Source organism: Onychostruthus taczanowskii, unplaced genomic scaffold, assembly GCF_017590055.1.
Source record: "Onychostruthus taczanowskii isolate IOZ18803 unplaced genomic scaffold, ASM1759005v1 scaffold61, whole genome shotgun sequence".
In the NCBI taxonomy this organism is placed as follows: Eukaryota; Metazoa; Chordata; class Aves; order Passeriformes; family Passeridae; genus Onychostruthus; species Onychostruthus taczanowskii.
Genome location: NW_024503790.1, coordinates 2,439,983 through 2,462,626, shown reverse-complemented (window position 1 = coordinate 2,462,626; position 22,644 = coordinate 2,439,983). Strand labels below are relative to the sequence as shown.

General features: G+C 45.3%; 2 protein-coding genes across 2 annotated transcripts; both read right to left on the bottom strand.

Moving 5' to 3' along the window:
- Positions 1 to 12,027: 12,027 nt before the first annotated feature.
- Positions 12,028 to 16,432, bottom strand: LOC121343997 (arylacetamide deacetylase-like 4). The gene is made up of 4 exons (XM_041419639.1): positions 16,006 to 16,432; positions 14,023 to 14,239; positions 13,777 to 13,840; positions 12,028 to 13,098 (listed from the first exon to the last, which is right to left on the bottom strand). Exons 1-4 carry the CDS (start codon positions 16,165 to 16,167, stop codon positions 12,324 to 12,326), a joined length of 1,218 nt encoding a protein of 405 aa, XP_041275573.1. The 5' UTR covers positions 16,168 to 16,432; the 3' UTR covers positions 12,028 to 12,323.
- Positions 16,433 to 17,835: 1,403 nt separating this feature from the next.
- On the bottom strand, positions 17,836 to 21,879 carry LOC121343998 (arylacetamide deacetylase-like 4). The gene is made up of 4 exons (XM_041419640.1): positions 21,703 to 21,879; positions 20,289 to 20,499; positions 19,504 to 19,567; positions 17,836 to 18,610 (listed from the first exon to the last, which is right to left on the bottom strand). The coding sequence occupies exons 1-4, from the start codon at positions 21,877 to 21,879 to the stop codon at positions 17,836 to 17,838; spliced, it is 1,227 nt and encodes a 408-aa protein (XP_041275574.1).
- Between the last annotated feature and the right edge of the window lie 765 nt (positions 21,880 to 22,644).

Sequence of the window (22,644 nt, the reverse complement as noted above, 5' to 3'; positions counted from 1 at the left end):
GAAAATGACTGTACCCAGAGATTTTTCCCTTCTTAACATTACTGCAACAACAACTACTTTTGTACTTGTGTAACGACTTCCTTATGGGTCATTGTTAAATAGAACTTGGGTCCTTCTCTACCCAGAGACAATGTCCCCATCACTGCAACTACAAAATTATGTCCATTATACCCTGTCAGGGCAGCTCTCCTCTGTATCAACAAGCTTAAGAGTTACATCACAGTTACATATTAAAAAAAAAAGTAATTCCATTCTGCAGCACTTCTTCAGTATTCCAGACTTATCCCTTTGTGAAGTAAATTTCCCTCAAACAGCCTTTTGAATTTGTGTAAGATTTAAATCATAAGGAAGAAAGAAAAAAGGAAAGAACTGAGAGAATGTCTCCATCAGTCTCCTCATAGCACAAACCAGGCTCAGGATGTGCTGGTACAATTTTGTTGCTTTCAGCTGCTCTTGGAGATAAGTGGTTCCTTTGAAATATGACTGTGATGTATAAATTAGTAAGATGTTTCTGCATAGAATGTGTCACTATGGGGAAGTTCATCCATTCTTTGTTCAGGTGAATGAGCAGGGCCTTACTCTGTTTAACTTGGTCTTACTGGGGTCAGTGGATGTGCTCCTTTGTACCCCTGTCCAGAGCTGGGTGATGCAGCTCTTGCTTGAAATTCCTCATGGGAGCTCTTTGATGAAATTCCTCATGGGAGCTGCAGCTCCTGCTGATGGGTGATGGTATTCCAATGAGGAAAGCCACACTGTCTAGAACAGAAGGACTAAATATTAATTATTTTGAAAATCTATTAAATTAATTTTTGCCCTGAAGTGTTTCAACACCACATGGCAGTGAGATTGTCTTCACAGGGGTGTGGCAAGTGAAATCTGCTTGGCCTTATGGGGGGAACAAAAGAGCATCAATGCCATGGGTTTAAGATTGTGCCTTTGAAGAGCTGATCAGCTCAGTGAAACAAACACCACAAAAATTAATAGAAGGCCTAGTTACTAACGAAAATTTGATGTTTTTTTTCACCAATATGAAAAATAAATATTTAAATACACAACAAGTTTTTTGAGAATTGTGTGCCTCGTGTAAGTACAATCAGAGAAAGCTTTTCCATATTGCTGTGGAAGAAGGATGGGTCTGAATCCCACTCCCACTCCCAAAGGAATCCATGCAGTGGGATGTGGAGGTTTGGAGGACAGGACTTGGCAGCCTTTGTGTCCCATCGGGCAGTGCTCAAACTCAGAACAGTGAGGATGTTTCACCAGTCAACTGTCTTGGGGAGCTCTTTTTAAGCACCTTCCAAGGAATATTTGTAACTCTGGAAGAGGTTCCTGAGCAAGGGAAAAACCTCTCGTCAAGAGAGCATGTCTCTTCTCCCCAGAATGCTGCCATTTAGTCCCTGCGACCACCCTCACCCCATGGGGCATCCCAAGTCCCCAACTACTGCAGTTCTTTCCACAATCAGTGTTCCTGACAGAGCCCAGCCCCAGCTGAGGGGCTCAGCCAAAAAAAAAAAAAAAAAAAAAAGAAACCAAACCCCAAAACCCGCATTGCTCATTTAATATTAACTGGAACATATTTTTCCCTGTAGCAGTTTGCTGATTATAAATTTCGATGCCACAGAGGTGGCATTGCAAATAGTGCCTATAAATAGAAAATAAGCCTTTTCTGTGAAATGCCCAGCCAGAGCAAAAGCTCATTAATCAGGGAACAGGTAGAGCTCAAGAGCCCAGCCTGACTCTGCTCATGGAAACACAGGCTGACAGAGCTGTCTGAATGATCAACCACAGCACTTCGCTCTGTGCACAGGGAGAAAGTTTAGTCAAGTGTTTAAAATATGGAAATAAGAGTGAAAATGCCTGTGCTGTTTCTCCTGCTGGCTGGCTGCAGGCACATCCCCTCCCTGTGATTTAATCACTGCCAAGGGGCCACCTCCCACATGAGAACTGAGGGCAGCATTGCTTGGATAAAGCAAAAACAGCAAAAAAATACATCATGAAGAGTGGAAGGTAGAAGTGTGTAAATCACAGGGATTTTTGTGTGACAATTAAACAGCTGATGTTAAAACCTAGCAGGTCGTTTTGGGCTGGCTGCATCCTTGGGTTGTCTTCCATGTATCCTGTAGTGAGGGCATTCAGTAGAGCCAGAAAAATTGATTAATGGAGGACAGAGAGTCCTCCTGTTCCTTGTCTGTCAGCCATGGAACACTGGGGGATGCTACACAGAGATCTGCCACCAAAATCTAATCAAGACAGCTCTTGGTTTCCAGGTTGAGACTGGCTAATTGTGGGATTTAATCTGTAAAGAAAAGGCTGCTTTTGTGCTGGTTGCATAAAATCAAACCCAGTTTACTTTCAACCCTTCTTTGACCTCATTTCTACCCTTGATAAAAATAAAAATAGTAACAAACTAGAAATAAAAATAAGCTTGTAATATTTACCTGACAGGCATCCAGTCCCTCCTGTCCAAACACACAGTTCCTTAAATTAGACACAAAATGTGTCATGAGACAGCAGCCTAAATTACATATTTACAGCACTGGAGCAGGTAAGTACATATTTACACAGCCAGTCCTGGGTTCTTACTTTAAAGAAGTTACCTGGCTTGTTCAGGGTGTTTTTTAAAGTGCTGATGGAATATTGAAGAGCTGGGAGGTTTGGGAACTCTCCTAGCCAGGGGCTCTCTTGTCTTTACAGCAAATTCTGCTCAATGAGCCCAGCTTCCACCTGAAAACTGGGAGCAGCATTTCTGGGATCTATTTCTTGGATTCAGTCCTCAAGGGTCCTTGCAACTGAAAGAATAAGTGACAAAAAAGAGCAACTCCCTCGAAAATGACTGTACCCAGAGATTTTTCCCTTCTTAACATTACTGCTCCTGAACAACTACTTTTGTACTTGTGTAACGACTTCCTTATGGGTCATTGTTAAATAGAACTTGGGTCCTTCTCTACCCAGAGACAATGTCCCCATCACTGCAACTACAAAATTATGTCCATTATACCCTGTCAGGGCAGCTCTCCTCTGTATCAACAAGCTTAAGAGTTACATCACAGTTACATATTAAAAAAAAAAGTAATTCCATTCTGCAGCACTTCTTCAGTATTCCAGACTTATCCCTTTGTGAAGTAAATTTCCCTCAAACAGCCTTTTGAATTTGTGTAAGATTTAAATCATAAGGAAGAAAGAAAAAAGGAAAGAACTGAGAGAATGTCTCCATCAGTCTCCTCATAGCACAAACCAGGCTCAGGATGTGCTGGTACAATTTTGTTGCTTTCAGCTGCTCTTGGAGATAAGTGGTTCCTTTGAAATATGACTGTGATGTATAAATTAGTAAGATGTTTCTGCATAGAATGTGTCACTATGGGGAAGTTCATCCATTCTTTGTTCAGGTGAATGAGCAGGGCCTTACTCTGTTTAACTTGGTCTTACTGGGGTCAGTGGATGTGCTCCTTTGTACCCCTGTCCAGAGCTGGGTGATGCAGCTCTTGCTTGAAATTCCTCATGGGAGCTCTTTGATGAAATTCCTCATGGGAGCTGCAGCTCCTGCTGATGGGTGATGGTATTCCAATGAGGAAAGCCACACTGTCTAGAACAGAAGGACTAAATATTAATTATTTTGAAAATCTATTAAATTAATTTTTGCCCTGAAGTGTTTCAACACCACATGGCAGTGAGATTGTCTTCACAGGGGTGTGGCAAGTGAAATCTGCTTGGCCTTATGGGGGGAACAAAAGAGCATCAATGCCATGGGTTTAAGATTGTGCCTTTGAAGAGCTGATCAGCTCAGTGAAACAAACACCACAAAAATTAATAGAAGGCCTAGTTACTAACGAAAATTTGATGTTTTTTTTCACCAATATGAAAAATAAATATTTAAATACACAACAAGTTTTTTGAGAATTGTGTGCCTCGTGTAAGTACAATCAGAGAAAGCTTTTCCATATTGCTGTGGAAGAAGGATGGGTCTGAATCCCACTCCCACTCCCAAAGGAATCCATGCAGTGGGATGTGGAGGTTTGGAGGACAGGACTTGGCAGCCTTTGTGTCCCATCGGGCAGTGCTCAAACTCAGAACAGTGAGGATGTTTCACCAGTCAACTGTCTTGGGGAGCTCTTTTTAAGCACCTTCCAAGGAATATTTGTAACTCTGGAAGAGGTTCCTGAGCAAGGGAAAAACCTCTCGTCAAGAGAGCATGTCTCTTCTCCCCAGAATGCTGCCATTTAGTCCCTGCGACCACCCTCACCCCATGGGGCATCCCAAGTCCCCAACTACTGCAGTTCTTTCCACAATCAGTGTTCCTGACAGAGCCCAGCCCCAGCTGAGGGGCTCAGTCCAAAGAATCTGTTGTCTTGTTGTCCTGGTTTGGGGCTATTCTATTTGCCATCTGTTAGAGGTGGGCAGTTCTCTCCATGGGGCAGTTTTCTTCATCTCTTCCATAACCAATATTCCCTCCAGGAGATCTCTGCTGTCCATGGCCACTGAGTGTCCCTGCATGGCTGATCAAATTCCATCATCCCATGGGGAGATGCTCCGCCCAGGGCAGGAGCCAAGCATTCCTACCTGGATACAATCTGAGCCTGGAACAGCACAGCAGCCTTTGCCCACTGCATTCCCAGAGGAGCAGCTTTCTCCTGCCCTGCATTCCCAGAGGAAGAGCAGGCCCATCCACAGCAGCCCTGGAGCTTCAGAGGAAAACTGCAGCCTTGTGCAGGATCCCTGCTCCAGCAGAAGCACAGCTGGCACTGCAGGAGGGCTGAGCCCCCATGGGATGGGACTGTGCCACCACCCTGACCCACAGGGGTCAGGTCTATTCTGACTCTGGCAATGGGGTTTTTTTTTGTTTTGTTTTTGTTCGTACTATTGCATTTGTATTTTTAATTTTCCTAGTAAAAACTGTTATTCCTATTTCCATTTCTTTGCCTGAGAGCCCCTTAATTTCAAAATTATAATTCAATTCTATTTCAAAATTATAATTTCAAATTATATTTCAAAATTATAATTTCAAATATATAACTTCAAAATTATAATTATAATAATAATTCAGAGGGAAGGGGTTTACATTTTCCATTCCAAGAGAGGCTCCTGCCTTCCTTAGCAGGCACCTGTCTTTTCAAACCAAAACACTTGTTTACACAGCTCATCCAGGTTGACACTTGTCTCCTTCCAGGCAAGAAATATGCTGGCTTTGAGAGATGTGCATCAATTCCAGCCACCATGCTGCCTCTTTAATGTCACAGACATTCAAACACAAGGCTGATCTCCTGCAGTCAAGATTGTCTGGAACATTTTCATAACAGAGCTGTATCCAAACATCTATTTGCTCCACAAAAATTTGAAGAGCCTGGTGTTCTCTTGCTTTTGAGACACAAGTGACCACAAGACCCTGAGACTGAAAAAAAATTCTCAAAACAAGCTTGGATAAATCTGATGCATCCTCAAAACATCACCCTTTGCATATTATAAAGATTCTCAGGAGCTGTGGTTTTGTATGTTAATTAATTACAATTTTGTATGTTAAATTAATTACAGCATCAGAGTGGGCCAGAATAAACATGACCATTTACTTGTCTTAGAGAAACATATTTAAGTTCCAAACTTGATCCATATTTCAGAGGTCTCCAAGTTCAAGAGGTTTTATCCCCAGGTCTATGTGTCAAATTCTCTCTTTTCTTTATAAGGTTATGTGACTTTCTTTATTAATAACTTCTGTTCCGGAAAAATTAACATATTACAGTAGAGCCCAGAATTTCTGTTGTACATTTTCATGACTTGGCTGAATTTTTTGTTTACTAATAAATTGATTTGTGAGTTATTGCAGACTTGCAATGATGAAATTTCACATTTTCTCACCTCTTTTCTGTGGCAGCTGTGAACATCTTAATTCTCTCAGATTTATGTGTGCTTCAAGCACAGGCAAAATAACCTCTATTTCAGTGGGTTTATCGTGAATAAAAGTTCTTGTAATTTCTGAAGATTAGAGTGAGCTGGGAAATGTTGTGTTAGACACAACAAATGCATTTATTATTTAGGGAACCTCTAGCACAACATTCTTGTCCCTGATTAAACAGAGCTGTTTCCCTCAGCAAGAACTGGTGTCTCTACACTATGGGTGTAGGAATCTTTCAATTTTATTCGCCATTCCTACCTCCACTGACTTCTGCCAAATGCAGTGCAGAACTTGGGAAGAATCATGTCTACATTTACCCCTGCCAGTGGGCACAAAGCAGACGTGCAGGCCCAGAACCTGGGATTGTGACCCATTCACAATGGTCAGACAGGAAATATAAATGAGATATTCCTGGTGCAGCCATGTGCTTGCAGCATTGCTTTCAGCTATGGCTCAGGGGGGTTGGGGGGTTTTGTCTGGAATAATTTAGGTCAGCTATATTTTATAGGGGAAAAAAAAAAAGGGGGGGGAACCTTAATTATCAGAGATATTCAGTCTGAAATTTTGTCGTGTGGAATATTTGAGATAAAGATACATTCAGGTTTTGTTTTGGGCTGGTTGGTGTTTGGTTCCACCATCACTGAGCTCAGGCGTGGACTCATTCTGCCAGGAGTTCAGCTGGGCACCTGTGAGGAAGGTCTGAATTTGCAGGTGGAAACAGCTGATCAGTTAAAGAGATCAGAGGAGATATTTTGGTGCTGGGTATCACTAATCCCCTCTGACCTGTCTGGTGGAGCAGGGCATGCTCCTGTTTAAGAAGCTCTGCACCAGAACACATTTCACCGGGTTACCCTGGGCTCCCCTAGGTGTTCTGCTTGAATATTTAATTCTAAATGGCCCAATAAAAACACATCAGACTTGTGGCTGGGGAGCTCTCAGATTTTGGAATTAACGTTTTCATACAAATTTCATGGGTGGTTCTTGTGCATCTCAGTAATTCCCTGTACATCAAGCCAGTAATTTTTTCCATGTATGAGCTTTGCTTTTAAAAGCACAGTAGATGATAAACATAAATGTTTCATTTGTTATAAATATTTAATAATTATAAATAATTGATGAGCAGATTTTAAAGCAAACTGATTAGAGCTGTGTGGAATTAAGGCTACCTTTGTATAATTTTCTAAGCTGTATTCTAGATATTTTCTGGGCTCTGTTGTGCTATAGAGATGCAGGCCTGATTGGTACTGTCACAAAAAGTACCAGCAGATGGGAACAAACAGAAAAATACCCTTTTTATAGCTATATTTGCAATAAAATAAATATGAAGGATTTCCTTGTGGATGCAAGAATTTCTGTATCCACCAATTTTCATTCCATTGTAATTCATTCTTTATGGATTATCTTAGAGATGTTTTTTCAAGAGAATGTGTTTAATAGCACAGCACTAATAGCTAACTGTGATTCAGTGACTTTCACCTATTTTCCTTTCAATTTTTTTCTAATTGCCTTTGATGTCCCTGGGGCTTTGAAGCCTAAAAAACCCATATAATGCTTATCCAATTACCAGGGTTCTTGCATCTCTGAAAGATTTCATCAAGGACGCTGCTTTCTGGTTCCTGCATTCAGCTGGGGGGTTGTCCCCAGCTGATTTTGGGTGTCTCACAGAGCCACGGTCCCTTTGCCAATAGGGGCCACTGTTGCTCTGCACGTCTAAGTCGTCAATGTCCTTCACTTGAAAACTCAACCTTGAAACCACAAATCTAAATCACGGCGACTCAAATGTTGCAGAGGTAAAACTCCATCCAGACCATGGCCAGGGGTTTGTCCATGCCAAGATTATGGTGAATGCTTTATCTGCTCCTAAAAATAATTGTAATATTGCTAATCTTGAGCAAAAATGAATTGCATTGAATTAATTCCAAATATATTGAACGTAAGCCTTTAACTTGCTGCAGGTTTATTGCTGAGCCTCAGACCAAGGGCAGCAGCTGAGCTTTGCAGATCTCTGCTCTGGGCCAAATGGGATTTAAATGCAGAAGTTGCATATTGGAGCAATAAGAATTTGGACTTGTTACCAGCATTTCCTACACAGGAGCAAAGTTTCAGGGTGGCCTATCCAGCAGTGGAAAGGCCTCCCAGAGCTATTTCCTCCAGGTCTGCAATCTGGTAATGCAAGGTCAGCTAATGCAGTTTGCTTTGCAGCTTATCTGCCATTAAGTGCTTTCCCTAGGCAAAGCCAAGGGTAATCAAGGTCTGCCTGCTTCCTGCATGGGGAGGAACCTTGCTTCACCTTGTCCTTGGACATGCAGCTGTTTCCTACATTTGCTTTATTCTTAGATGTTTCGGACATACCATGGAATAACACAAGATTCTTTTCTCCTCTTTCTTCAAAGAAACACATGTAAAAATAAAAAAAATTAAAGCCAGAGGGCAAAGTGATTAAGAGTTTTATGTCCTTTCAAGTTGCATCCCACTTGTTTTGTGTTTTGGCTTGGTTGTTTTTTGTACTGCAACTATTTATTGACTAAAAAACAAGAGATGAAAAATTTGTTTTCAGTGATCTAATATCTTCTGAAATAGCCACCTGCAGGTCAGGATGTAACCCAGCAGCTTGTTCTAACTGGTCTAAAGCCGTGTGCCAGCCTAACCTAATTCTCACTCCTGCATGGAGCAGCTCCCACAAGCACAAGCTATATTAAGCAGTGCTTAAGATCATCCTAAGCAGTTTACACAGGGGCATCCCCAGCTTCTCTGGCTCTCACCAGAATTGCCCAAGAATTTGCAGATATTCTGCCCCTCTTCAAAGTCTAGGATTCTACCAACATTTTGGGATAGATATCCCTGGTTGGGAGGTCATGAGTGTTCGTTGGTTGTGTTAAATGACAAGTGGCAAAAGCAGAAATTGTTGGGCTTTCACAGGAAATGGGGCAGACACTGGACATCACTCAACTTCCTTCTAGTGCTGCTTTTCATCAGGTCTTCAAGATGGCCATAGAGAGTGGGTTATTCCGAGACAAGATTAAATATTAGAAAATATATAATTAAATTTTTGGTCCAGGTTTTTTTACTCCACAGTTGTCATAGGGCATGTTTGTACTATTTTGACAGCAGAATAAGGACAAAATGGATCTTTTTGTTCTCAGGACATGTGTGTCCACCCTCTGGCTGGAAGAGGAAATCACTGTTAGATACTGACAGATGAGTCATGTTATCAGTCAGGAGTCCAGATTCATCAGAGCCTCTCTGGTAGATATTTGAAAAGATAGCACAGGTAACCTTTTACTTAAAAATTCAGAAAGATAATAAGACTCCATGAATTCTCCTGGTAGTTGTATCCCACAGTTCTCCTTGTTTTCAGCTGATACTGGGTAGGGGAGAGAAATCTGTTCACTGACACTCTCCTTCCCTGCTTCCTGTGGTGAATAAGGATTGTTGTATGAATAACACTTGCACTTTATTAATCAAAAAAAGTAAGGTACTGACTGGGTAAGAAAGTAGCCAAAAGTCACCACAAGATCCATTTCCAGAATTTAAACAGAAGGAGGTTCCTATCTCTAAATCCATATATTGACCAGTGCACCGTGTTTCATTCCATTGAATTAACAATGCCAAGAACTACCAAGAATGGGGAAATCTGATTTCTGAGGAATCCAAGCCAATTTGTACTCCAGCTGCAGAGGAGAGGCAGCACAGGTTGTAGCTGTGTCCACTGCAGTTCTCAGCACACTCTGACACTAAATTTTGGCTTCTTGCTTCCTTGTGATGGATGAAAAGTGCTACAGTAGCAGGCCCCAAAACGAGATGCACATGCTGCTGTTGTGCACAGCATTCAGATGGCTTAGTGTGGTTTTGAGTCAGTCTGCATTTTTGCCACTGATAACATCACAAACCTTTGTCAGTCTTTGTGTTACTTATAATTTAATCCCTGAAAAGAAAGGCATTTGCATTTCAAGTGAATTCCCACTTAACTTAAGCAACTGCATCTGTATGTCATGAGATCTGATCAGTCTGATTTCAACACTTGCATCATGGATTTGCAGACATATTTAAGAAGGCTGAAAATGAAAAGCTGCTTGCCTTGTGCTGCTTAAGGGTTTTGTGCTGCAGCATTGCATATCCAGCCTTCCAGATAAGAGAATGAAACCAATACTTGGGGGTGGAGAGGCACCTTGTTGAAAGGGACATTCCAGCAGATGATGCTTGTGAGAAAAGAATTGTAAAAGATCTGGGCCTTATTTAAGTGCTGTTTGTTTATATGAATTGGAGGTGTGCTGATTAAAATAATCCTATTTTACCAGCAAGCTGCTCTTAGAACCAGAGAATGCCCTGAAGACCCAATACCCAGTCCCAGGTGGGAGTAATACACTGGTTTTCTTCATGAGCTCTGGTCACCCCCAAGGCACAGGCTGGGAAACATCCAGGGAGCCCCAAGCAGTGTGTGCTGGTTGCCTGCCTCAGGAAGGATTCCCACTGGAATCCAACCTTTGAATGGCCACAGAGCTACAGTGCCTTCCTTTACACATGCAGCCGTTTAAGGATATATAAAATAGGATTTAAGTATTAGTCACAGATCATCACTGCCTGGAATGTACAAGCACCACAGCCCCACACTGAAAATTTCTGTTCCTTACCTCAAATTTCCCCACTGTGGTTCTCTTAGTGTTTGGTCTGTGAGCTGGCAAGCAGATGAGGTTGTTCTGTATGAGATGCTGCTGAGTTTATGTATGTGAGAGATACAAGAGATACACAGCAGTCAGAATTGCTGAGGCAGCCCAGTAATCACAGCAGCTCTGTCCCAGTGCTCCTTTCTTCATCTACACAAATGCTTTTTTGGAAAGAAGTCTATGTTCTTTGCTGGTAAAACCAGCCACTGTAAAATTTTGGATTGGTTCCGTAGTGTAAATACAAGATACTGTATTGCACTTGAAAAATTATCTGTGCTTTGGTGAATTTGGTTAAATATCTTCACCTGCCATGGGAACTAGCATCTGAAAAGGATGAATGAACATTTACCCCTCTCTCTTTGTTCTACTTCTGCTGCCACAGACTGCAACACAGTCTGGCGTTTGGTTCCAGGAAAAAAAAAAGTCTAAAGGAAGCAATTTTAGCAGAGTCAGGAGGATCTGCTTGAACAGCTCTAATATTGAACCTAACTGGCATGTTTTGACAAAGTTAAAAGTCTAATGACAAAATTTTGCTGAGCCTCTTAAGCAAGGCATGAAATCTATCAAGCAGCTCTGCTAGAAAAGATACTCATGCTTCTCACAAGCAAATGAGACCAATATCCAGATTATTAAAGATCCTCCAAGTGTTAATAAGTATTAAATTCTGGAAGGATTAGTGAAGTCTCTCTTACATGATGTTGGTAAATAATATTGTCTATATTGATGTATAGTTGTGTTTAAGTGGTACAGCAGCCTCAAGTGACTGCCCTAAGTGCCATTTTTAATTGGCCAATATTATATCCAGTGTGAACCCCTCAATGCAACCTGTGCTCAGGCATTGCTTCTGCCCTGCCCTAAGGAGAGGAAATGCAGGTCATAAATAGAATGAATTAATACAGGCCAAGAAAGATGGTTATCCTTCTCCCTCTTATTACTCTTGTGAGCTGAGGCTGGACTCCAGCTGACAGCTACAGCCCTGTACTACCCCCTCAGCTCAGGTTCTGACCTGCTCTGTTCCTGCCCTCACCTTCCTGACCTTCCCCTTCTTTCTCTCCTGATCTTTCCTTTGTCCTCTTCTCCAGTCAGTTTCCAACGAGAGCTATAGTAGAGTATTTGGGCCCAATTTTCCACCAATCCTGCCCATCTTTTTGTGATGCAATTGTCTTTGTTTCTGCCACCAGCACTCCTGTCCCTGGCCGATGGAACTGTCCTTCAAGTTATGTGGGTGAAACATTACCCAGTAGTCCAGTGCTAAAACTGGGGCAGAAAGGGGTTCCAGTCCTGCCTGTGTGCTGAGAAATGAGTGATGTTGGCCATTGAACCATTTTTTTGTTGTGCCCACAGTGACAGAGACCACACTTGACACAGCATCATATTTCCTTATTGTCATCATATTTATTATTTTATGTCAGTGGCTTATAACCCACTAACATCAGCTGGGTTTTATTCTCACACCACACACACCTGCTAACACACAGCTTCTCTTCACACAGGTTTTTTTTTTTTTAAACAACTGGAACAAACCAGGATGCCCATTCAAAGAACTGTTCTTTACTAGCAGAGCTAAAGATAAGGGCTTGCAGCATGGTACAAGCTTGTATAAGGTTTGCATATTCCATGTTCCAACTAACAGCTGGAATGAGGTTCTGATGAGCCTTGTTTATCATTGTTAATGGCTGCCCCTGATTCACTACCCATAACCTGATAGTAAATATCCTAAAAAGATATTTTCCTAGGTTGAGGCATGAACAGACTCATGGAATCTAATATGATTACTATAAGCTTTTTAAGAAGTTAACAACCCTGTCCAATCCCCTTTTCCCAGATGGAAATGAGAAGCCACAATAATCATACAGGCTTATGATTCCATGGAATCCATCCTCAAGGTGGTACCAGGTCACTCGAACCCCATTGTCCTCCAGCCTCTTCTTGTACAGCAAGCCATCGTCCCGCAGCACGTCGTACTCGCAGGTCAGGATGAAAGATTCTGGCAGCTGGTGAACAACAGAGTCTTCAGCCAACAGTGGGCACAGGTTGGGCTCACAGAATCTCTTCACTGTCTCATAAACTTCAGCTATAAAATCAGTGGGCCTAAGTGGCTTCACACCTCTGACCTTGAATTCCTCAGGGATGTTGTCTGGACTCACCCACTTCCTATACTTCAGCCTCATGTCTGGAGGAATATGAGAGCCCTGCAAGACCTCTTGCATGTGCAGTGCATCCCCATTGAGGTACAGCAAAGCAAAGAAAGCAGCACGTTCCCGGAACAGCAGAGGGACTCCCCGATTTTGTTGGTAGGATGGCAAATTGAAGTCCAGCGCCTGCAGGCCGGGGTAGATGAGGATCTGAGCGCGGAGCCTGGGGAGGTCTGACCTGCCTGCCAGGGTCTGGCTGACAGCAGCTGCCAGGTTGCCCCCAGCACTGTCCCCGCAGACAGTGACCCGGGCAGGATCCACGCCGTAGTGCTGCAGGTGCTGCAGGAAGTGCTGGGTGGCGTTCAGACAGTCTTCGTACGCCGCGGGGTATTTGTGCTCGGGGGCTAAACGGTACCTGGGACACGGAGACAAGAAGGAAAAGTCAGTAGTGGTAACCAGGAAATGGCCTCACTTGCTGTTCTTCAGCCCTATCACTTTGGGGTGGCTTGGCTCTAGGTTAGGATCATCAGTGCCTCCAAAAAGCTCCTCCTCCGTTTGGGACTGCACATAAACTATAAATGGTGAGTTCAGTCACAAGGACTCACTGAAGTAGGATTGTCTCTGATTAATGATCTGAACATGGAATTGAACAGTTCTTAGTGATGGTGAAAACTCCCTCTGTACTTCTGACAAAATTATTTAATAATTTTGTGCCTCTGCTTCCTATGTGTAAAATAGGAGGATTTCAGTGTGATTACTCTCTTTTCCCATAGTTCCCAATTGCTTGGAGCATCTTATTACACGTCCATATGTTCAGCACAAGGAAGATTTTTCACCTAAGTTTTTAATTGGCTTTTATAGACTTACTTAGTGTGCCAAATATTTCCATTTGTATCTTTTCGGAGTATCTCTGGGCATGAACAGTTAAGGGCTGCGAAATCTTCATTATCACTATCTTTCTCTTTATGAACTCGACTGAATCCCATAGAAATTCCTGTGCCAAAAAAGAACATCTCCAACACCAGCACAGCTCTGCTGTGGTCCCACAGCAACAATAATCTCCCAACTACAGAACTGGGTAGTGTTCACTTACTGCACAGACACAACTACTGAGTCACTCTCCCTGGAGAGGTAGCGACACACCTTTTCATAGGTATCTGCAAAAGAAATATTGCTGTTAGTGCTTCAATATTGCCCTCAGCTTTGGGACAGCCTAAGAAATGTCTGCTTCAAACAGGCTTCAGGCTTCAGACATGCTGAAACCACATCTTATTTCAGTCTTTTAAAAAGATGAGAATATTCTTTCTACATCACACAGTTCCTCCAGGAAGTATCTTACCAAGGCTTCCGAATACCCAGCCTCCTCCATGGAAGAAGAGGATGCCTCTCCTTGGCCCATCTGAGGTAGCTTTAGGCTGATAAACCCTCACAGGTACTTCATTAAACTGCAGATCCTGGATAAAGAGCTTTGGATCCAACCCTAGTTTCCGCCCCTGTCGCACATATCGGCCAAAAGTGATTTGGCTGCAAAGCCCAGTCTTCTCCAAAATCCTTCCCTGTTAAAGGTAAAAGACATTAAGGCATCTTTAAAAGTCTGGAGTTAGCCAGAGTATAAAACCTCTGCATTACACTTACATCAAATTATTTGGAGGAAATTTTAAAGAAACACAGAACTCTGATTTGGAAATGAAACAATTTTCCCAAGTTCTCACATCCTGCAGTCCGTAGAAAAATTTACTTGCACTACTCCAATCCAATGTCATTGTAACATCACATCAGAAATTTTATAAAGATCAGCCAAAGTGGTTGTCTTGGAGTACATATGTTAATCATCAGCATTGTCCTGCACACATTTGTGGTTATTCTTGTTTCATTTATACTTGATAACAACAACAGAATACCATATGTAGAAACAGTTCTTCATTGCTAAAACGAATATTCATGAATTAGACCATAAAACTCAGTGAATTTGCAAATCTAAAGTGCCGAGCTGTGTTGTGCAAATTAGTTACTGCTTTTTATTCGCACAACAGAGCTACTGAGCAAATTGAAATTCCTTCCTTTCCCAATGCTCTTGCAAGCTAGAATATAAATCTGATGTAATAACAAACAAGAAGCTGGGAATCAAACAGTTACCATTCACTGGCTGAACAAGATCCCTCTTTTTAATGCCCAGTGAGTCTGTCTTGTCACCTGCTGGTGGGGGTCAGGATTGCTGGGCAGCTTTGTCAGTAAATTTAATTTAAAGAGGATGTAAATGGTTTAAGAAGCTGTGTGGAGAAAAACAAAGTCTGTGTGATAGCAGGGGTGATGTTTGTGGCTAAAGAAATGACAAAACTGAAGATTTTAAGAAATTCAAAGACAGCAAGTAGGAAATGCAGAGCTGAGGGAGGTTCTAATGCCGTTTATGCAACGCTGCCAAAGAGAGTCCAGGGATTAAGTAAAGCAGCCCTAAACGGATTGTGTGCCATAAATGTCAGCCGCGGCAGGAGCAGCTGAAGAGCTGCAGCTTGTTTTGTGCAAGGTGATTTCGCCTGAAGGTGCGGGAAGTTATCACGCAAAACACCAGCCCGGCCCCGAATTCGAGGCTGCCATCAGCCGCTCGCAATCTCCGCTAACGCGCCCCAGGCACATCCCTGAACGGGGAACGGGGTTTGCCCGCGACATGGGCAGTGCTCCCCGCGGCAGCATCCTCCACCGGGGGTATCGGGGCAGCATCCTCCAGCGGGGGTATCGGGGCAGCATCCTCCACCGGGGGTATCGGGGCAGCATCCTCCACCGGGGGTATCGGGGCAGCATCCTCCACCGGGGGTATCGGGACAGCATCCTCCACGGGGGTATCGGGGCAGTATCCTCCACGGGGGTATCGGGGCAGCATCCTCCACCGGGGGTATCGGGACAGCATCCTCCACCGGGGGTATCGGGACAGCATCCTCCACGGGGGTATCGGAGCAGCATCCTCGCCCGGGGGGTATCTCGGGGCAGTGTTTGGGCCGGCCATGCCCGGCGCAGTATCCTCGCCCGGGGGGTGCCCGGGACAGCATCCTCCACCGGGGGTATCGGGGCTGCATCCTCTCCCGGGGGGGATCGGGGGCGGTGTCCGGATCGCGGGTGCCCTTGCAGTGTCCGGGATACCCCGGGGCAGAACTCGATAGGGGATGCTCCCCGCATCCCCTCCCCATGATGCGGCACCGCCAGCATGCCATGGGGACAGCGGGGACACGCGGATCCTGCCCCCGGCTGCCCGTGTTTGTGCAACCACTGCCGCCCCCAGCCCGCGGGTCGCCCCGAACGCCCCCTCGCCCCCCGCACCGCCACTCACCAGCGCGGCGGTGCCGAGCAGCACGGTCAGCACCAGGCGCAGCTTGGCCGGCTGGTTCACCCCGGGCGGGATGTCGTAGCCGGGCAGGCCGAGCAGCACCGCGGCCGCCGCCAGCGCCGCCAGGGGCAGGAGCAGCAGCAGCAACGCGGGCAGCAGCGCCATGGCCCGGCCGCGGCCCTGCGGGGCTCCCCCGGCAGCGCTCGGCAGAGCCGCGGCCCCGTCACGGGCCGAGTGCGGCCGCTCCGCAAAGCCGGCGCAGGGGTCATGGTGCGGGCGGCCGGGGGGAGCCGCGCGGAGCGGCCGGAGGCGCCGGCCGGGTAATCTCGGTTCAAGGAGGCCCGGCGTGACCTGCGCGCGGTACCGGGGAACGGACGGGCCCGGCGCCGCCTCCCGCCGCCCCGGCGCTGGCACGGCCCCCGCGGCCCGGCCGGCTGCTCGCCGCCGGTGCCCGCAGCTCCGCGGGTCTCTGCCGGCGGCAGGTGGAAGCAAGGCTGGCTGCCCGTGCTCAGTGAAAGGCTGCCCTTGCGCAGGGAAATCTAAGGGAAGCCAGCAATTGTTTTTGTAAATAGCTGTGTTTTTCTCAGCACTGTAGGATTTTTTTTTTTTTTCCTTTTTTCCGAGGATTTCGTTAGGATGAGGAGCAATGGGCATATACTAAAACGCAAGTTTCACCTCGACACGCAGAGAACTGCTTTACATTGAGGGTGACGGAGCACTGGGACAGTGCCCACGGAGGGTGTGGAGTTTCCCTCTCTGGAGACATTTGAAGCGCACCTGGATGTGTTCTTGCATCACCTGCTCCAGGTGACCCTGCCTTGGTGGAGGATTGCACTGGATGACCTTCAGAGATCTTTCCCAACCCTAGCAATTCTGTGATTTTCATGTCCTCAGTCTGGCCGTTCTGAGTGTGCTCACTGCTGCTCTTCCTTGCTTTCATCAGTAGGGTGTAATGAAGCATCATATCAGGGAAAACACTGTCTCATCCTGTAAATAAAACTCAAGCCATGGAGAAAGCACAAATCAACAGATTCTAGCACAGAATCGCAGCACAGATTCTGCAAAAGTTAATACTGGGGGACACCCTTTGGAAGAACATGAAGACATTTTCCTTCATATTCTCTCTTTAAGCTGTGCCTTTCAGTACACACAGACCAAGAGCCCAGTTCATTGTTCCTTCCTGCCTTTCTAAATCCTGATGTCAGCAGTTCATCTCAACACTATATCCTACCCTCTGTGGGCATAGTGGAGACTTTCCAAAATTAAAAAGGACTTTGTTGAGCTACAATTATTTCAAAATCAGAGCAGCCCTTACTTGCCTCCAGCCAGGTGTGCCTCATCAACTCTGGCCTTGCACTGCTACTTTGCAGCCATAGAATCTCCTCACTGAGATCTTGATCTCTGCCTGTTTGTCCAGAGTTTTCCCTTCCTTACTATCTAGCTTATACTTTTTAGCTAAATTAAGTCATGCTTTGGAGTTTATCAAATGGACGTCACAAATAAGCTGGATGTAGTGAACAACATTTAATCCAAATCATTCCACATAGATTATTTATATAGAAGTAAATAATTTAGTAATTAAAGACAAGGAATCAATCAGGTGCCAATTTGAAAAAAAAACAAACACAACACATAGAAAAATTGTACTGCCAAAAGATTGAACTGTCAGAAGTCTCACAAGAAGAAGATCTGTGTTAATTTGAAGTTCATGGATCTTAGAAATAGTATTTTACAGATCAAAAGGTGTCACATCCTTGCGGAGCAGCACTACCTGAAGTGTGAGAGTCTAAGCACACTCATTAGTGGGAGAAGCATAATGAGGGAAAGTTCTTTTTACAGGCCTTTTATAAATGCAACAACCCTGTCCAATCCCCTTTTCCCAGATGGAAATGACAAACCGAAATAATCAAATAGGTTTACAATTCCATGGAATCCATCCTCAAGGTGGTACCAGGTCACTCGAACCCCATTGTCCTCCAGCCTCTTCTTGTACAGCAAGCCATCGTCCCGCAGCACGTCGTACTCACAGGTCAGGATGAAAGTTTCTGGCAGCTGCTGGATGATTGTGTCTTCAGCAAACAGCGGGCACAGAGTGGGCTCATGGATTCTTTTCACTTTCTCAAAAACTTCAGGCTTGAATTCGCAGGGCTCGTGTGGTTTGTAGCCTCTGACCTTGAATTCCTCAGGGATGTTGTCTGGACTCACCCACTTCCTATACTTCAGCCTCATGTCTGGAGGAATATGAGAGCCCTCCAAGACCTCTTCCAGATTTGATGTGTCCCCTTGTACGTACTGCAAGGAATAGAAAGCAGCACGTTCCCGGAACAGCAGAGGGACTCCCCGATTTTGTTGGTAGGATGGCAAATTGAAGTCCAGCGCCTGCAGGCCGGGGTAGATGAGGATCTGAGCGCGGAGCCTGGGGAGGTCTGACCTGCCTGCCAGGGTCTGGCTGACAGCAGCTGCCAGGTTGCCCCCAGCACTGTCCCCGCAGACAGTGACCCGGGCAGGATCCACGCCGTAGTGCTGCAGGTGCTGCAGGAAGTGCTGGGTGGCGTTCAGACAGTCTTCGTACGCCGCGGGGTATTTGTGCTCGGGGGCTAAACGGTACCTGGGACACAAACAGAGACAGCAAAAGTAACAGAACTGTCATAAGTGTCAATACAAAATTTCTACAGCATCCTGGTTCTCCCTGTGTTAGACTAATTTTTCCCTCAGGAAAAAAAAAAACTCACAAAGGTATTTTTACCTACTAAGCAGCTATTTGTCCAATGAGTAATCACAGAGAAGTACAGCCATAGAATGGGGCTGCAAGATCACAGCGTGGTTTGGATATTCTGAGAGCAGTCCTGATCACAAATCACACAATGTAACTTTGTTTTTCTCTTCTAGTGTAGACTGCTTCTGGCTTGTGGATTAACTAATTTAATCAATTTGCACCTCACTGTTACTTAGGATATTTCATTTTTATAATTATTTTTTATTTAAATAACTGGGACAGTGATATTTTTCAGTATTACTGGTATTAATAGTATTAATTAGTAGTAGTATTATTACTTACTAGCATTTGATTCTCACTGTTAGAAATCTCCGTGAAGTTCACAAGGTAATTACACCTATTAAATGGATCAGTGAAGTGTCACCTTCCAAGTTGGTTTATTAGTCATTTCTCAACACATTGGAACTCTCTTCTGGAAAGCATTCCTTGGTTTTGTGTGGTGCCAGCATAGCTCTATGTTGGGACACACATGGACCTTACTGTGGGCTGTGTCTGCACTGTTAGCTGATGGAGCAGGAGAGAAATGAAAAACAAACAGCCCCCTTGAAATTCTGGACACCTGGGATCCTGGGAAAATCATAGAAAATGCTGAGTTGGAAGGGACCCATGAGGATGATGGCATCCAGGTCCTGAAGAGGAGCATTCCCACCAGCTGCACATCCCTGTAGTGCTGAGAGGCAACAAGAGGCAAAAAGGCTTCTCTGGGGCAGCTGGCCGTAACTCACCCCACAGACACCACCAGCGAGCCGCTTTCCTTGGCAATGTACTGGCAGATCCTTTCATGGGAATCTGAAACACACAGAAAGATGTTTTAATGCCCACAAACAGTCCAGCTCCCCTCATCCCTCTCCCCTCTCCCCCTGCCCTTCCCTCCGTTTGCAGGGCTGGATGGGAAAACCCAGCTGCACTTCAGCCTTCCAGCGGCTGGAGGTTATATAACTTTTCTAATTAATTTTTAGTTATTGTTTTAATTAATCACAACGAGCATATTAATTATGAGCAGTGTGCTAGTCTTAAACCACTTTTAGGCAGCATGTAGCTAACTTTCTTTAAACAGACTATTATTGTTGACTTGATTGGGAAAATCACTGAAACTTTAGAAGTTTTGCCAAACTAACCCTGATATGCTTCAAAGAACAAGGCCTGGGAGAGGGTGTGTATTGCTGAAATTGGATACAAGAAGGGAGAATTTATGGACTACAAGGACATTTTGTAGAAACCAGAATACAAAGAAAAAACTAAGAAAAAACTGAGTACATTGTAAAGTCCCTATCAGAGGAAAAATACACTAAAAATACTAAAGAGGATAGAATACCAATTTATGAAAGAGAATTAAGTAATTTAGAACAAACGGGCATCAATTTCTTTGCTTGCTAAAAGTATATAAACAGGTGAAAAAAAGTTTTGTATCAGCGCCTGTGCGGAGGCCGGAATTCTGTCGGTCAATGCTAAAGCAGGGCCTGGCTAACAGGGACAGCGGGCCGGCCGCAGAGCCGGGCCCGGGCCGTACCGAGGCTGCAGCAGATCCAGCCGCCGCCGTGGAACAGCAGCACGGCGGAGCGCGGGGCCGGCCCCCGGCGCCGGTACAGCCGCACGGGCACCCGCCCGAACAGCCCGTCCTCCTGCCGCACCGCCGGAGCCGGGCCCGGCCTCCGCCCGGAGAACACGAGGCGCCTGAAGGCCAGGCTGCTGCACAGCTCGATCTTCTCAAAAAGCCTGCCCTGTTGGGAGAGGGAGGACAGCCGGGGTGAGCTGAGGGGAGACCGCGCACGGACAGCCCTGAGCGGGGCGGCCGGTGAGGGGGAACCGGAAGGGAGAACTGTGTGAGGGGCAGCTGGTGAGGGGCACCAGGAGAAGGGAGAACTGTGTGAGGGGCAGCTGGTGAGGGGCACCAGGAGAAGGGAGAACCGTGTGAGGGGCAGCTGGTGAGGGGCACCAGGAGAAGGGAGAACCGTGTGAGGGGCAGCTGGTGAGGGGCACCAGGAGAAGGGAGAACCGTGTGAGGGGCAGCTGGTGAGGGGCAGTTGGCGAGCAGCAGCTGGTGAGGAGCAAAGGGTAAGGGGTAGCTGGTGAGGGGGCACCTGAAGAAGGGCAGTTGGTGAGGGGCACTCATTGAAGGGACAGCAGGCAAGGAACAATTGGTGACGGTGCTCCTGGAGAGTGAAGGGTGGTTGGTGAAGGGGCTCCTGGAGAGTGAAGGGTGGTTGGTGAAGGGGCTCCTGGAGAGTGAAGGGTGGTTGGTGAAGGGGCTCTTGGTGAGTGATGGGCAATTTGTGATGGGGCTGCTGGAAAGTGACGGGCAGTTGATGAAGGGGCTCCTGGTGAGTGACAGGCGGTTGGTGAAGGGGCTCCTGGAGAGGGAAGGGTGGTTGGTGAAGGGGCTCCTGGTGAGTGACAGGAGGTTGGTGAAGGGGATCCTGGAGAGTGATGGGCAATTAGTGACGGGGCTCCTGGTGAGGGAGGCCTTGCCAGTGCTGCCAAGTGTCTCTCATCCCTCTAAGGTTTCTGGGGTTTCTGTTCTTGTCTCCTTTAAAAGCATCCAGTCTCCCATTACTGGTACTTCCATTACCCAGCCTCCCATGTTACTGGAAAGCCCCGAGAATGACCTAAAAACATCATGTGTGCTTAGCTGAAGTGGAAATCAAAGCAATCTCACTTTTTATAAATACTTAATTTTAAATTTAATTAGGGAAGCTCAGCTGAAAAAGCTTGGGCTCTTATGGTTGGCTTAATCCTTATGCAATAGGGAAAATCTGACTGAGTCTAACAAATGGTTTTCCAAAAACTGTCCTCTCAAGTCAGCCCCCAGAAGAGAAATGCCATTATTTAAACTTTGATGGAGCTGGCAGGATTCTGTCTTTACATGTAGCACAAAATTAACATCTAACAACATTTCTTACAGAAGTTGCAGTAGCGTTACTCACCAGAGTAGATGCAACAATCAAAGCAGCAACAATAAATCGCAGTTTTCCGGGACTGCTCACTCCAGGAGGGATGCTGCAATTGGCATACTCAGTTTGAATTGTTCTTATGATTGTTGATATGAACAAAGCAACAAAAATCACCAGCAGTATCACTGGCAGTAGATAAAAAAATGCCATTTCACGTATCCAGAGGTGATGTGTCTTCACATCTATCTGTTAATTGGCTTTTTCAGGTAACAGCAAGGCCTGGAGCAGTCCCAGTTGCAAGAGATCTCTCAGGTGTTGCTCAATTTAAAGTCCTTGGAAATGTTGTGCAATGTGTAAGCAGTTATCACATTGGAGAAGAGTCAGTGTGTTTAATTTCCTGTTTATGGTAATTGTGGGACTGATAAAGGGTCTGGTATTGAATACGGAATTCTTGGATTGTGAATGATAACAGTGAGTGCTCAGAGACTGAAGCTGAGTCCTGAATGAAGCTCTAGTCTATGACAGAGAGCCAGCAGATTAAATTATCCCTTGCACCTGATCTGCAGCCAGGACATTCACTTCCTGCATTGTGGGCATGCTTTACATGGTTTGGGATACATACCTTTAACAGGGACATTTAGAAAAGAAAATGGGGAAGAAGGGAGAGGTGGGGGGCAAAAGGCAAGTAACAGACTCTGCAAAAGTAAATGCATCAGTCCTATTTTGTTGTTAGATTATTTGGGGCTTGAAGCAGCCTTGGCTAGACCAGGTGTCCCTGCCCATGGCAGGGCTTTGGAATGAGATGAGCTTTAATGCTCCTTCCTACCCAAACCATTCTGTCATTCTAGGATTCTATTCAAGCAGTATAACAAGTTTTTCAGCATACACATATGTTTGATAAACACAAGAAAACACTGAAAGCATTTTTCCCATTGTAATTTAAACAAAGCTGTCAATAGAGTATTTCTGTTGGGA

What these genes read in the sequence shown, in the direction of transcription:
- LOC121343997 (XM_041419639.1), bottom strand. Translation starts at nt 16,167, where the DNA reads ATGGCGCTGCTGCCCGCGTTGCTGCTGCTGCTCCTGCCCCTGGCGGCG. An exon ending in CTGGGTATTCGGAAGCCTTG is followed by an intron (nt 13,841 to 14,022) that starts GTAAGATACTTC and finishes TTTCTTTTGCAG; the next exon opens with ATACCTATGAAAAGGTGTGT. An exon ending in TCAGTAGTTGTGTCTGTGCA is followed by an intron (nt 13,099 to 13,776) that starts GTAAGTGAACAC and finishes TCCGTGTCCCAG; the next exon opens with GTACCGTTTAGCCCCCGAGC.
- LOC121343998 (XM_041419640.1), bottom strand. Translation starts at nt 21,879, where the DNA reads ATGGCATTTTTTTATCTACTGCCAGTGATACTGCTGGTGATTTTTGTT. An exon ending in TGATTGTTGCATCTACTCTG is followed by an intron (nt 20,500 to 21,702) that starts GTGAGTAACGCT and finishes CTCTCCCAACAG; the next exon opens with GGCAGGCTTTTTGAGAAGAT. An exon ending in CTGGATCTGCTGCAGCCTCG is followed by an intron (nt 19,568 to 20,288) that starts GTACGGCCCGGG and finishes TGTGTGTTTCAG; the next exon opens with ATTCCCATGAAAGGATCTGC.